General features: G+C 64.5%; 1 protein-coding gene across 1 annotated transcript; it reads right to left on the reverse strand.

Annotated features, from left to right (window-relative positions):
* Positions 1 to 557: 557 nt before the first annotated feature.
* On the reverse strand, positions 558 to 1,699 carry SMIM42 (small integral membrane protein 42). The gene is made up of 2 exons (XM_077886655.1): positions 1,660 to 1,699; positions 558 to 1,507 (listed from the first exon to the last, which is right to left on the reverse strand). The coding sequence occupies exons 1-2, from the start codon at positions 1,697 to 1,699 to the stop codon at positions 1,209 to 1,211; spliced, it is 339 nt and encodes a 112-aa protein (XP_077742781.1). The 3' UTR covers positions 558 to 1,208.
* Positions 1,700 to 15,308: the final 13,609 nt, after the last annotated feature.

The raw sequence follows: 15,308 nt of genomic DNA on the forward strand, positions 1-15,308 counted from the left end.
CGGGAGACGGGTCGGCGAAGGTCGGGGTGCCGAGGACCTTGTGGCCGACCCCGCGGCGCGCTCGGGCCCCCACGGAGCCCTCCTCCTGAGCCACGCGTGGAAGCCGTGCACACTCAGGGCAAGGCCCCACCCTTCCCTCTGCCTCCCAAGCTGGCGTGCTGGATGGAGTCGGGGTGCAGCAGCGGCGGGAGACGATGCCAACAGCCTCGGAGAAAGGGACCCACGTGCAGAGGAGAGACAGGCGCGTCCTGCTCCGCCCTGAGGTCTCCGGGCACCTTGCCGGCCCACCGTGCTCCGTCCCCGCCGAAGCTCACGGACCATGGAACAAGCCACATCTCCTGAGACAGCGGAGCAGACAGCTGGGAGCCCTGCTGGCCCGGGTGGGCCCCCCTTGGGTCTGGCGCTGAGCCGGGCCTGTCATCAGCACCAGGTGACCAGGCTCCTTAAAGTCTACGGGTGAAGGTGGGACCGCGTGGCCGAGCCACGGTCCAGATGCAGATTCGCAGCCCAATTCCAGGGGAAGCGGACGGTCAGAGACCCGGGACACGGCCCCAGGGTTCTAAGCAACAGCAAGGGCTCTTGGGGAAGGGGAGGCTTAACGCTGGGGTTGGACACCGAGGCATTTCCCCAAAACCCTGCTAATTCCTTCCGGGCAAATGGTCAAATGCCCCTGGGGGCCACCCAAGCCCGAGGGAGACTGCGCATTTCCAGGGCACGGGCCCTTGAACTTGGACGCCACTTGCGAAGCGGGTCAGTTCGCTGGATGCTCGGGAACCGCCGCTTAGGACGGAGTCACTAGGTTAGAACAGGACATTCCTGGAGTCCGACAACCCTGCAGCCCAGGACTCGGGGCGGTGAGCTCCTGGAGCCGGGCCGTGAGCCGTGGGTTCCCCGGGGCTCCCGCCCGTCCCGAGGCAAGCCCGCCCCACTGACACAGGACCCGGGCCTCGACATCCGTGTGTGGCCCTCTGTGCTCCCCTTTTCTCTGTTCACGCAGAAACCCAGAGCCATTTACGGCTTCCGTCTGGGAGATCCACAGAGAGAGGACCCGGGAACGGCCCGGACAGGGGACCAAGGGACGCGCCGCCTCACCGGAGGCCGCGGCGGCGGAGGGCGAGGGAGGCAGGGGCTCGGGGACGCAGGCTCCCCCCACCCCTTGAGCCTCCGGGCGGGCCCTCAGGGGCGCCCACGGCAGGGCCCCTGCGTCTTCATGCCAGCGAGGTCCCCTCCTTCCGCAGGTTCCGCGCTCTGACCGCGGGGCCTTTGTCTTTGGTGACTTTCCAGACCAGGATGAGGAGAACGACGAGTGTCATCAAGAGCGTAGAGAAGGAGAGGACCTTCACCAGGTAGGCGGGGTCGGCTATGGCGGTGGCGAGGGTGCCCTTGTCCCACAGGAAGGCTGGGAGTTGTAGGAAGACATGGGGAGCCGAGGGGTGTGGACGCAGACTGCCCCGACGGCTACACCCCAGACGGCCGGCGGCCCCTCCCCGCGTCCTCAGCCCTGGTGCTCACGTGCGCCCGCCGCCCTGGGATGGATGTCGTCACGGGGTGGCTTGATGGATGCACCCCAGGTGGTGGGCGGGGCGCCTGAGGCTCTGTGACGTCACCTGAGTGGGAGGCAAGGGTCTGAATCAAAGGTTCTAGTCCACAAGCCCTCACGCCCCGCCTCCAGGTCGGGAAGGGCTCCCCGATTGCGCATGAGGGCGCCCCCGAACCCCCTTTATTGTTCTTCTTCTCATTTGGCCATAACGGTAGACCTGCAGAAAGCTGCAGAGATAGCAGAGACCCCGCGCACCCGGGAGCTGCAGAGATAGCAGAGACCCCGCGCACCCGGGAGCTGCAGAGATAGCAGAGACCCCGCGCACCCGGGAGCTGCAGAGATAGCAGAGACCCCGCGCACCAGGGAGCTGCAGAGATAGCAGAGACCCCGCGCACCAGGGAGCTGCAGAGATAGCAGAGACCCCGCGCACCCGGGAGCTGCAGAGATAGCAGAGACCCCGCGCACCCGGGAGCTGCAGAGATAGCAGAGACCCCGCGCACCCGGGAGCTGCAGAGATAGCAGAGACCCCGCGCACCCGGGAGCTGCAGAGATAGCAGAGACCCCGCGCACCCGGGAGCTGCAGAGATAGCAGAGACCCCGCGCACCCGGGAGCTGCAGAGATAGCAGAGACCCCGCGCACCAGGGAGCTGCAGAGATAGCAGAGACCCCGCGCACCCGGGAGCTGCAGAGATAGCAGAGACCCCGCGCACCCGGGAGCTGCAGAGATAGCAGAGACCCCGCGCACCAGGGAGCTGCAGAGATAGCAGAGACCCCGCGCACCAGGGAGCTGCAGAGATAGCAGAGACCCCGCGCACCCGGGAGCTGCAGAGATAGCAGAGACCCCGCGCACCCGGGAGCTGCAGAGATAGCAGAGACCCCGCACACCAGGGAGCTGCAGAGATAGCAGAGACCCCGCGCACCCGGGAGCTGCAGAGATAGCAGAGACCCCGTGCACCCGGGAGCTGCAGAGATAGCAGAGACCCCGCACACCAGGGAGCTGCAGAGATAGCAGAGACCCCGCGTACCCCAAGGGCCGACTGTGTGCAACACAGGACCAAGTCAAAACCAGCCAGCGGGCGTCAGAACAAGCATGAGCGTGTACTTCTACAGCAGCTTGTCACCCGCGGAGGTTCCCGTAAGCGCCGCAGAATCGCCCTAGGCCGTGAAGACTCAGGGTGTCCACACCCTCCCAGTGAGAGACGGGGCGGAAAACAGGCCTCCCGCGGGCTGCACCCCGCTCCGCCTCCATTGTCCGGGCGACCTCGTTAAGTATTTCCTCTAAATAGGTGGGAATTCGCGTCCAGAAGCGCCGGGCTCTGGGCTTGGAGGGTCGGGCACGACCCAGAGGGCGCGCGGGTGGGAGGAGGCCTGCGCTGCCCGCCCAGCGACCGCTCCTCGGCCTTGCTCAGCCGGACGCGGCGTCCTCACGGCCGCAGACGCTCTCCCCGGCCCCTCCGCACCCATCCTGGCCATCTTTGACTTTGGTGATCCTACTGGGTGGTTCCAAAGTTTCCAGGTGGTTCTCCTTCTGTGTCATCGACGTCTTCTCTGAGATTTTCTGCTTCTTCTTTGTTTCAAGACTATTCATAGCTGCTTGTTGGAGCATTTTTATGATTCTTTAGAGTCCTTGTTGGGTACGTCCAGTCTCTGCACCGTCTTGCTGTTAGCATCCTTTTTTTTTTTTTTTTTTAAATCAGACTTTTTCCTGTGGTTCTTGCTGTGCCGTACGGCTCTGCTTGCGGGACATCTGGGTGTTCCGAGACTCCGGATCCTATTTAGCTCTCCTGTTCTGGCGGGGCTCCTGTGACATCAACGCCAGGCAGGGGTGAAGGTCCAAGTTCTCTGCCTAACCTCATCAGCGCAGGGTCGGGGAGACCGGTGACGCCTGACGGCTGGGTGGATAGGGTCCTCAGGGCCCCCAGGTGACCGGGAAGGGCACTTTGCTACCTCTGAGTGGGGACCCCATTACCTTTGGGCAAATGCAGAAGCCCGGGACCCCCACCCGGGGTGGGGCATGGGGAGGGGCGCCTCACTCCAGCTGGGCAACAGTGGGGCCCTGGGATGCCCAGTTGGTCTTTGCTCACAGGTGGGGGTGGAACCACGTTTGGCTCGAGTAGGCCAACCATGGTCTAAGACCTTGATGTCTCCCGGGATTGCCCTTTCCCCAGGGTTTGGCTACAGAAAGCCCCGCAGGCTTTTCTTGAGACTGTTTGGTCTACGCCCCTCGTAGTGCTTCTCCAGCACCCCACCCACGATGCACGAGACAAAATGAAGGCCCAGGGAACCCACCGCCATGTGCATCCTTGGCTCCCAGGTGCCCAGCCCGTCCGCCCCCCACCTTGGAGTCATCTTACGCTCGTTTTACATGAAACGCGCGGTGTTCGTGAGCTCCAGGTGCAGCTCCCCCGCTGGGCCTCGGGACTCCCGAAGCCACCTCGAGAGGTGGGCAGGTGGTGCCAGCGGGAGGACTCCTGTCGGAGCACAGCCCTCCATGTGTGCGGCGCCTGTGGCCTCCGTAGGGTCACGTCGTCTCCCCGAGCCCCCACCTATGCCTCACGGACGGAATTAAAGCAGTAATGCAACGCGTACTGGTTTTTATGGGACTGGAAGGAGCTTATGAGGCATAAGGACCTTTCAACCATAAAACAGGACACAAATGTAGGTCATTTTAAATAAGAGTCGGGGAGGAGAGAGGATACAGGGCCGGGCAGCTTTCCTTGAGCTGCTTCTCCTCCGGGTCTGTGAGTGGCTCCCCCACCCCGGGATGACCTCCCTGGACGTCTGTGCCAGTTCCCTGGGACGTGGGGGTGTTACGGTCACGCAGAAGGCGGGTGGACTTAGGGACCTGGAGGGGAGGTGCCCCTCCTGCTTATCCTACTGGGTCCCAAACACAGTCACAGGCGCCCTCGTGACACAGGAGGACGCGAGTTGCAGGAGAGACGGACACGCCGCCGAGAAGGAGGAGGAGGAGGAGGAGGAGGAGGAGGAGGAGGAGGAGGAGGAGGAGATGCCGGATGGGCAGAGAGACGCTGCCCCAGAGCCTCTGCAGGGGGCACAGCACTTGATTCCAGCCCCGGGAAACGGGCACGGGACCTTGCCGACCACCTGCCCACGTCCCTCACCTGTCTGAGGAGCTGACGGAGACAGTGACCGTGGACACACGCTCAGCGCTCCGGCCCCTCCTCCCCGCGTCCACTAGGACACGTCATCGCTGTCCTCTTTTATTTTTTAGCGTCTTCACTGAGGAAGGAGTCACGCACCGTGTAGTCACCGTGTAAAGTGTGCGGGTCCGATCTTCCGCCCCCGCAAGCCGAGCCCCAGGCCCGTCAGCATCCTCGTCCGTGTGTCCTCTGCTTCCCGGCTGCAGACCCCTGGGGCTCCTCTCGGCTCCGCGGCAGGCTGGGCCTCCCCGTCCCTTACCTGTCATGCTCCTCAGGTCCTAGTCCGCGGCCTCCCCAGGGCTGTGGTTTGACCGGCTGCCCCAACTCACGTCTCCAGGGGCACCGAAGGCCTTCGATGGCCCCCCAGGCCTGCTGGTCTCCTTCATGCTCCCTGCTCGGGTTTCCAACCTGCAGGACACGGCCAAGCACTCAGGATGTCTGAAAGGACCGCGTGGCTCCTCGTTCCCCTCTGGGTCATGGTGAAGCCCCTCTGGCATCTCTGGGGAAACAAAACCGACGCACCCAGCACACGTCGACTTCACCACCAGTGGGCCTGCATCTCTGGGGGACCAGGTGGCGGTACCCAGATGCCCAGGGAGGGAGCAGGACCTGGAACACGGGGGTGCTTGGAGGCCCAGGGAGGGAGCAGACCCCGGGCGGGGGTGGCTGGACGCCCAGGGAGGCAGCAGGACCTGGAACGGGGGGACACTTGTCCTGCACTTCTGAGCTCCTCTCTGTCTCGGAGCAGCGACCCTGCAGCCAACACTCGTGGCCTCCCTGTGCTCAGCTTTCCCTCCATCCCGGTGCCCGGAGCAGAAACAGCCCCGCGCGTGCCCCTGGCCGTGACCCCACGGAAGCTCCCGCCAGCAGTCGGAGGCCTGGGCTTCCCGTGCCCCTGAGGATGCGCTGGGGTCAGCCTGAGGCCGTGTTCCGTAGAGGCCCCGCGGTGGCTGCGCCCCAAGCCCATCTTCCCACACAGTCTCCCCGCTGCAGAGCTGAGCTGTGCCGGCGCCTCTCGTCTCTGCGGCCCCCGTGAGCTGTGACCGCCATCCTGTTGCACCCGTGACAGTGCCGCCGGCCTCGGGCCTGGGGCCTGGGCTGAATCACAGGTGCAGGTGGCAGAGCAGGAGGCTTGGGCTCCATCACCGCAGAGCCAGTTCCCGCCATCCGTGCATACACACACGCACACGCACACATGCACACACGCATCTGCACGTCCTCCGCCCGCCACCCCCTCCGGCCTCCCGTCTCTGTAGAGTCCCCGAACTTTCCGACGTGGAACAGAGAGGAGGTCAAGCTCGCGGGGCCCCTGCTCAGGAATCGACGGTCTGCGAGCCGGTGACCAGAGCCAGTGACCACCACCCAGGACCGCAGCTGCGGGCAAAGGCTGACCGGCCGGCTTAACCCCCGCAGGCAGCGCCGCTCCAGAGGTGCACTGGTTTGCTCCAAGTCGTGCAGAAATCCTACAACCAGGCATTTGACTTTACAAAAAAAAAAAAAAATCCACCGTGGGGCTGTTCTTATTCCAAGGCTCCTCGCACCGTGGCTCTGCTCTTCTCCGCCTGCACCTCCCGGGTCAGGCAGTGCGCGCTCCTCCCCGGGGCTGGTGGCGCCCCTGCCCCCCCCACTCCAAGAACCCCTCTGACCTGCAGGACCTGCTTCTGTTCCTCGAAGTCCGTGCCCTTGACCCCGCGGACACAGGCTGCTGGGCAAGAAGCCTCAGGCTGGGGGCGGCTCCGTCCTCATCCCCCTAAACCCACAAGCCCCCCTCCCCTGCCTGCAGAGTTGCTCTTTTTTTTTTTTTTTAAGATTTTATTTATTTATTCATGAAAGACACAGAGGGAGAGGCAGAGACACAGGCAGAGGGAGAAGCAGGCTCCATGCAGGGGGCCCGATGTGGGACTCGATCCCGGGACCCCGGGGTCACACCCTGGGCCAAAGGCAGACACTAAACCGCTGAGCCACCCAGGGATCCCCCAGAGTTGCTCCTCCACTAGTTCATTTGCTGCTTCATCCCAAAGCTGTATCCAAGATGGATCTGCAAAGGAGGCTGAGCCAAGGAGGGGGGAGTTATGGGGACACACGATAGGTCGGAGGTGAGATTTCGGGAACAGGCGGCCAGGCCGCCAGCTGAAGTCGAGTGGCCCGCGGTCCCTCTGCACGTGGGCACCCGAAGGAGCAGGGTGGAAACAGTGGACTGCAGGGCCGTGGGAGGTTCTGCAGGGCTGTGGGCACCGCCCCGCCTGCTGCCCCGCGGCCGCGGCCTTGCTCCCGAGTCTCTCTCGGGTTTGCAACGTCTCTCCCAAGGCTCCTCATCTCCTCAGCACAGAAACATCGACGTTATTAGTGATGATCCACCGGGTACCCAGTAGGCGCCAGCGGACTGACCCCCTCGCAGGCTGAGCGACGCCCCCCCCAAGAGGTGCCACGTAGCCTCATGCTCTCCGTGGTGACAGGGACATGTGGCTGCCTCTGAAGACGAGGGGAGGCCGGGCCCAGGAGTCCAGGCCGCCTCTGGAGGCCACTCAGGGCCACGAGACAGATTCCCGCCTGCAGCCTCCGCGAGGGGCCCGGCTGGCGGCCTCTGACCTCCAGGCCTGCGGGAGAACAGACCTGCGTCCTTGGGGCGCACGACCCGCAGGCGGCCTTGTCTCCCGTTGGCCTGACAGCCGGGCTTACCAACCTGAGCCGGGTCGGCTTCCGCAGCCCTGCACCCTCGGCCTGCAGAGCCCACGATGCCCGGCCCCCCTACATCCCCTGTCCTATCCCTCCCAGTCCCCCCATCTCCTGCCCTCTTCTTCCCCCTAGGCAACCCCCCCAGCCCCCACCCCTGCGCCCTCCCCACCCTCCCCCAGGGCCCTGCTGTTTGCCGGCCGCTCCCTCCCAGTCCACCCCCGCTCTTGTCTTCTGGGGTCCCCTCTGGTCGTCTCATCCCCTCCCCTAGTTCAGGGGGCCGCCCGCACCCCGTGGCCCAGTGCCTGCACCCAGACATCACCCCCCTCGCAGGCACTGCCAGCACCGCCAGCCCACCCTCCAGCCCATGCCATCTGCCTGTCCACCGCCCCCACTGCGCAGCAAGGAGCCCAGGAGTTCCTCCTCCTTGACCCCCCGCCGCCCTGCGTCTCCCCACTCCTGCCTCCCCGTGTGCTCCGCTCCCGTCCTAAGGCTGAGCCTGGGACCCTGACCTGCACCTCCAAGCCATGCATGCGGAAGTCCAGCAGGGCCCTTGGGGCTCAACGTGTGCCCCACCCCCACCCCGGGGCCGATGGTGACTTGAGAGCGGGAACGTCTGTGCTGTTGTTTCCCTGAAAACCACCATATGCATGTTGCTCCCATGTATTTGCGGAATGAACAGCAGAATGTGATGTCCCGGGTAGGCTCGTGTTTTAGTTCACCTGGAAACTTGGCTCTTCGGACAAAAATGCTGCCCCTGATGCTGCCCCCGTGCTAAAGGGGAGAGCGGACGATTCAGGGCGGGAGATATGGGAGGGTCTTGTGTCGGGAACCGCGTTGTGTGAACCACACCCAGTCTCATCCTGGGGCCCTGGAGGCCAAGCGGCAGTTTTCCGTGGGCCTGTGGAACACCTGCTCCACCGTGGGGGGTGTGGAGGGAGGGGACAGCGCCCGAGGACTCTACCTGGGGTCTGAGCACAGGCATCGCACTCCGGGGGGCTGTTCACCCTTCATCCTGTCCTCACTGGCGTGGAGGGCCCCAGCCAGACACACGAAAGCTCCCTCACCCCTTCCAGGTCCGCCAACGGTGGCTCCAATGGGAGGAACGTCCCACCCAGAGGCTGCAGTGCAGCGACAGCAGAAGCTGCGAGCTCCCTTCCCTGGCAGCCTGCTAGCGGGAAGGGGGTCCTGCCGGTGCACAAGCGTCTCTGAGGCTTCTGAGAGTCACGCGAGCAGCGCGGAGGTCGGCAGGCCTTGAGCCATGTGGCTGGTTCTCCTCCCAAGAAAACAGGGGAGCCTGGTTGCAGCACCAGGGGCAGGACCTGGGGCCTGCAGGAAGCAGCACAGCTGGAGCAGAGTCCCCATCGGGGATCGTGCGACCCCAGGGCTTCCAGGAAACTAACCGCGTGCCCATTAGAGCTAGTGTTTGGGTGCCTTCCAGATGTCAGGGGCCAGTCAGCCGTACCCCGGGAGGCGGAGAACCTGGATGACTGCGGTTACAGGCCCAGTCAGGCGAGGGAGCGCCTTGCCCTCCCGCCCCAGCTCCCCCAGTGCCCCCTCCAGCTCCCAGCGCAGCGAGTACTTTACATTAGCGGGAGTCCTCCGGAGGACACGTCGCACCCGTTCCCCCAACCAAGTCCCACAGCGGAAGCCTGGCAGGTGCGGAGGGGCTCGACGGTGCAACCGTGGTGTGAGGCTGAAGTTTTGGAGCAGATTCACTCGACTGGACTGCTGGTAGCCAAGGAAGCAGAGAGCTGCAGGGTGCGGCGGAGCCCCCCAGGGAGCACGGAGTGTGGCTGGAGGCTCTGGTGGATGCCGGGGGGGCAGGGTGCCGCCCGCCAGGATGCTCATTAGGGTGCTTCTGTAGGGAGGGGTCCCGGGGAGGAGCCTGGTGTGCGGGGACTGGAGCACGAGGGAGAGCTGTGCTGCAGCCCAAGGCCAGGCCAGGGGGGCTGGAGGGGCCGTGTCAGGGGAACCCACGGCCTGCTTTAATGATCACACGTGCATCTTAGAAGGATTCCACAGGGCTTGCGGGGCGAGGGGGGCACCAGACGCGGGGAAACCACCCCAGCAAGACGTGATGGTCATCTGTGAATGGGGCGGATGGGAAGGTGGTCCGACGGGAAGGAACGTGGGCGGAGAACCGCGCGGATCTGCGGCGGAGGAAAGGCCTGGCGTCGCCCCCCGGTGTTTCCGGGCTGCCTCCTCCAGGCGGCCCCAAGGCGCTGCCCTGCTTGCCGCACCTGCTCCCGGACCTGACGCCGCACCTGCCCGGTGCACCTGCTGGCTTCCCACCTGCGGGTGCACCTGCTGGCTTCTCACCTGCGCGGTGCACCTGCTGGCTTCCCACCTGCTGGTGCACCTGCTGGCTTCCAGCACCTGCCAGGTGCATCTGCTGGCTTCTCACCTGCGCGGTGCACCTGCTGGCTTCCGCACCTGCCCGGTGCACCTGCTAGCTTCCAGCACCTGCCAAGTGCACCTGCTGGCTTCTCACCTGCGCGGTGCACCTGCTGGCTTCCCACCTGCTGGTGCACCTGCTGGCTTCCAGCACCTGCCAGGTGCATCTGCTGGCTTCTCACCTGCGCGGTGCACCTGCTGGCTTCCCACCTGCTCGGTGCACCTGCTAGCTTCCAGCACCTGCCAAGTGCACCTGCTGGCTTCTCACCTGCGCGGTGCACCTGCTGGCTTCCAGCACCTGCCAGGTGCATCTGCTGGCTTCTCACCTGCGCGGTGCACCTGCTGGCTTCCGCACCTGCCCGGTGCACCTGCTGGTTTCTGCAGCGCTCCCGCAGAGTGCACGGGGCCCGGGGCTCTGCGCCGCAGGCCTGGGTCCCCAGCCGCCCCGCGCCACACGGCAGGCTGTGCCAGGGCCTCCCGGCTCCACCTGACTTCGGGCGCCCAGTGACCCCAGGGCTGCTCAACAGCCTTAGGCTTTTTAAAAATAGCATTCCATTGTTGCATCCTGACGTTACACACGAAGAAAAAAATAATTTAAAAAAAAAAAAAAAAAAGCATTACCCAAAATACTATGTCCTTGGAAGAGCACTGAAGACCATCAGTGCATCAGGGCTCTCGACTCGAGGGCCGGTGGGAAGCAGTGCGCATGCGCCCCAGGTCCCGGACCCCGCCGGGGAAGGCGAACTGCGCATGTGCCTCAGGTCCCGGACCCGCCCCGGAAGAGGTGGGAAGGGAGCCTACAAGGAGTTGCGTGGCCCCGGCCGTCCGCCCCAGCGGCCCACGCTTCATTAGCGGCACGGACGCCGCCGAAGGCCCCGTCCTTGGGCCGAGGACCTGCACCTTGGTTTCGCGTGCAGCGCCGCACTTTTGGAATCCCCGAGGGTCAATCTGAACGGGTCACAGCACAGAATGAGCCCTCTCTTCCGGTGGCTTTTCCGGGGCAGAGGACGTCGGTGAAGCTCATTGGCTAACGGGGGCGGAAGGGGCTGGGCCGCTCGTCCCGCGCGCGGGGCATGACGGGTGTTGTAGTTCCGAAGTCGAATCTTTGGAGTCCGTGCGGCCGCCGCGGGCAGAGGCGCGCTTTGCACCGGAGAGCTCGGCGTGCAGGAGCCGCGTGGCCGTGGCGTGACGGCCCGATGGCAGGACCGCGCGGGGGGAGAGGGGACCGCTGGAGCAGGCCTGGCGGGCGGGGGCGCGTGCGTGCAGGGGAGGACGCGGCCCTCCCAGCGGGGGCGCGGGGGCGCGAGGTCACGGGGTGCAGGGGGGCGCCGGTGCCTCGCCCTGCTGCGCGGTCCTCCGTATCTTGCTGTTGCGTCGCTTCGGTGGCCCCAGAGGGCTTAGTAACCAAGGCGCCCCACGCCTGGCCTCGTCCTAGGGGAGACGGGGCCGTGAACCCTCGGCCAGGGCTGCGCCCACCTGCAGCCCACCTGCAGCCCACCTGCAGCCCTTCAGCTCGCGGAGCTGGGTCCCTCGCCGGTGGGGCAGGTGCGGTGCCGCGCAGCCCCCAGCGACTCTTACCTGGCGATGGGAGGGACCTGAGGTTTGAGGTGTTAGCCTTAGGGGAAGCCCGTTGTTGAGTTGAACCCTGCACAAATGGGGAAGCTAGGCCTCAGCATTTTTTTTTTTTTAAGCACGCCTTAGGGGACGCCTGCAGGGCTCAGCTGTTGAGCATCTGCCTTCATCCCAGGGCGTGACCCCGGGGTCCCGGGATCGAGTCCCGCGTCGGGCTCCCTGCGTGGAGCCTGCTTCTCCCTCTGCCTGGGTCTCTGCCTCTCTCTGTGTCTCTCATGAGTAAATAAATAAAATCTTTTTTTTTTTTTTTTCTTTTTTAAAGCATGCCTTAGTGCACTGATTGGCCTGGCACAGAAGCATTGCCCGCGCAAAAGATTTTCCTGAACCGTTGAGAAACCTTTTTTCCCTGGTCTGCCCTAAGTTGTCTTACTGGAGACAAGAAGGCAGCGGGCGGGGGTGGGGCAAGCGTGGATCCCCAAAGACTAAATAATTTTATGATTGTGATTATTTAGCTTGAGAATGCGTTGCGATTCCTGTGGGCGGTGGATTTACCCTCAGGGGTGTCTGACTAATACTAGCCACATGTGCATTCCTTGCTCTCACCATAAAGAAGTGAAACTGCGCCTTTGATTCGCTTAAATATGCTCACGGTGATTCCTCTGCAAGCCCCATATGATTGCGCACCCAGGGACTTCCTCCGCTCCTCCTGAGGCCTCTCTGCTCCAGCTGCCCGGACTTCACCGCCATCGTCGTGGTCGTGAGAACCCGCCAAGCACGCCCTCCCTGGAATACTCTCCCTCCCCCCTAACCCTAACCCTAACCCTAACCCTAACCGCCCCTCTGCCCCCAGGTGACCTTGCTCAGGGCTTTCCTGAGACACTGTCCTCAGGCCTTCTCCAGCAACCGTACCTGGACCGGTGCCCTCCCTGGCCGCTCTGTCCCGCGCCTTCCCTAATCTCCCTCTAGCATCATCTCGCCGTGAACGGACTTGTTCACTTGCTGGAGGCCTGTCTTCCAGACTAGGAAGCGAGCATCAGGAGGATGCGGTGCTAATGTGTTCGCCTTCCTGCAGATCCGGCGGGAGGAGCACGTCCTCCAAGGCTTCCTCCCGGGCCGCTCCTTCCGTCAGGACGCAGCAGGCTACTGTGCTTTCCAGCCTCTCTCACCTGCGGGGCTGCAGGTCCTTGGCCCCGCGTCCGGCGGGTGGAGGGCTGAGGCCCAGCTCCGCTGCGGGTTGGCCGTGGGCCACCGACTGATTGTCGGTGTCGTCTGCTCACTGTACAGGCCCCGGTTGTCCCATCGTCATATTCTCAGCGCCTGGCACCGTGTTCAGGGCCCGCGGTCTGCTTCTCCCTGCACACGTTCCCTCCCTGCCCGCATCCTGTGCATCCGGGTCCGAGACCGCGGCCTGGGCCTCACCGCGGCGGCCACGGGGCGCAGGGAGGACGGTAAAGGCAGGGGCGCGCCGGGGGCTCCCTCGCTCCCCTACGGCTGCTCGGCGGGTGTCTGCTAGGGTCCCCGGGGGGTCAGGGGGTGGCAGCGGGAGTGAAGACGCAGTTAGGGCCAGAGGACGTGGTGGGAGACGAGTCAGCCGGCGAGTATCTGCTCCCGTGCATTCCAGCCGGGCCGCGAGAGCGGGAGGTGCCAGCAGGCCGGGAGGGCTCCCTCGCTTGCCAGCCCTCGGAGCTCCTCCAGGGGCCGGGTGAGCATGTCTCACACTCGTCTCATGTCAGCCCCACTTTCACAAAACGCTCGGTTGTATTTTCTTTTTTTAACGTACTTATTTTAGAGACAGCGAGCAGCGAGCGAGCTCGCACACGGGCAGGGGAGAGGCGGAGGGAGAGGCACGGGCGGGGGGGTGGGATCTCCAGTAGGCTCCCCTTGAGCCCCACGCGGGGCCCGGTCCCACGGCCGCCAAGGGATGCTGACGTGAGCTGCAGCCCGGAGCTGGGTGGTAACCGACTGCGCCCCGACCTGACCCGGGCGCCCTTTGTTCTCCGGCCCGCCTTCCGCTCATGCAGGGCCGTCAAGGCCTCGCCCGTCCTGACCACCGGCTCCTATCTGCAGCAGATGAAGGAAACGAGACTCGCGTCCATACCCGGTCGCCCCGCATCCACCCGGACGCTGGTCCCCTCCATCCCGCAGGCCCGTCCCCGGGCTTGAGGCCCCAGCTTGCTCCGTGTCCTGGGCACCGGGTGCCCTCGGCACGTCGTCGGTGCTCAGTGAATACGCATTGAAGGAGCGAGCCCACCTGTGCCGGGTCCCACTAAGCCCCTTGGATTCCTTCTCACCATCGTCCTTCCATGCAACAAATGCTGTATGGGTCTCGTTCTGTTTGCCCCCAGCCCTAGGTCCGTCCTGTTAACGTGCACGTTAGGACTGCAGCCCTGGAGTCCCCGTGACCGGGGCTAGGGTGTCCGCAGTGGGATCATTCCCGGCTTGTTGCTGCCGCTGAAACGTGAGCAGTGCAGCGTGGCGAGAACACTCGGGTCCCGCGTGGCCTTGCGAGGAGGGAAGCGGGACCTTCTCCGGGTGGGAGCGGTGACCGTCTCCGGGTGGGAGCGGCGTTTTCATGTGACCGTGTTTGGCGCTGGGGAGTCGGATGGCCTCCCGCATCCGCACTCCGGGCGCGGTCCCCGACGGGGAGGCCCTGGGAAGCCACTTCACCTGCTGCTGCGTCCCCCCCGACAGGTGCAGGGCCCTGCGACCGGCGCCCCCGAGACCTGATCCCTTGCAAAACCTTGTTCCCTGCACGGCCTCTGTCGTCAGCCGTTCTTTTCCCTGCTCACCCTCGTGTCTGGAAGACTGCTCTGGGCCTTTGAGTCTCTCCCACGAAGCAGCTCCCCTCGATGCACCTCACTGTCCCTGGAAAAACGACAGGGTTGGATGAGCTGGGCGCCGAGGTCACCCTCCCTGTCTCTGTGAGTGAGGGCAGGCCTTGCTGCTGCCCGCCTGCTGGGAGTTTCCTGGGGCTGCACATCGTGCCTCCCCGGGTGATTCATAACCCCGGGGGGCTGGAGAACCACACTGTTGGGAAAACAAAGTGTACAGAGGAAGGAGAAGCAGAAGAGGGAACAGCAGTGTGCTTGGAAGGGGAAGTGGTGCTGCCTGAGCTCTACTTGAAAGAGGCCTTACAGGGTCTAACCTGATTCTTCCCGCTGCAAATGGATTGATTTATCCATGGGAGGTGCAGGGGCGTGACAGGGATGGGCACCACGGGTTGGGTGCGTGTTTGTGGAAAGCCCTGGAAAGTCAAGAGAGTGACTTCCTCCTTTTCCCGACCAAAAGGGTTGTTGGGAGGGAGTCTGTTGACGGTGGATGTCAGCAGGCCCCAGGAGCCCGCTGCACTTGCTCCCCGGCTGCTGCAAGGTGGCTTCTTCAGAGCGGGGCCTTGGCCCTCCCGCTTGGGGTGCAGTTGAGAGCCGCGTGTCCCGGGTCCCTTAGGTGACGGAGCAGACGAGGGAACCATCACTCACGCTCTCCCTTCCAGCCTCTTGGCTGACAGCTGGGGGTGGGAGTGGGGTGGCGGGGAGGGCTGGTGGGCCGTGGGCGCGGACGCGGGGGAGGCTGCTGCTCAGAGAGCAGGGCTAGTGCTGCCGCCTCCCGCCTCCCCGGCCGAGGAAGGCACATCTGGGGCTGGACAGGAAACCGCGTGCATCTTCGGGTTCTTCGGGGACCCCGCTGCTGTTTCCCAAGCGCCCCATGACTTTGGTCGGCTCACGTGTGCGGCTGGCGGGTGGCTGGTGCTTCAAGACGAAGGGACCCATGTTCTGGGCTCCGTGGCCTCATCCGGGCCTTGCTGCACAGACGACAGCCCCCCCCCCCCCCGCCCAGACATCCTCCTCGTGTACTGATTACCTGTTGCCGCCTTGGCCAGCGGCTTGTTTGACGTGTCGGTGGGGTTCGCAGAACTCCCAGAAAACCCGCTTTCCCTCCCCTTCATAAGCACAGGAAACAGACTTTAC

Source organism: Canis aureus, chromosome 38, assembly GCF_053574225.1.
Source record: "Canis aureus isolate CA01 chromosome 38, VMU_Caureus_v.1.0, whole genome shotgun sequence".
NCBI lineage: Eukaryota > Metazoa > Chordata > Mammalia > Carnivora > Canidae > Canis > Canis aureus.

Excerpts from the sequence above, each read along its gene's own strand:
- SMIM42 (XM_077886655.1), bottom strand. The coding sequence starts at position 1,699 with ATGCGCAATCGGGGAGCCCTTCCCGACCTGGAGGCGGGGC. Across the intron at positions 1,508-1,659 it reads TCCCGACCTGGAGGCGGGGC|CACCAGGGCTGAGGACGCGG; the intron begins GTGAGGGCTTGT and ends GGCGCACGTGAG.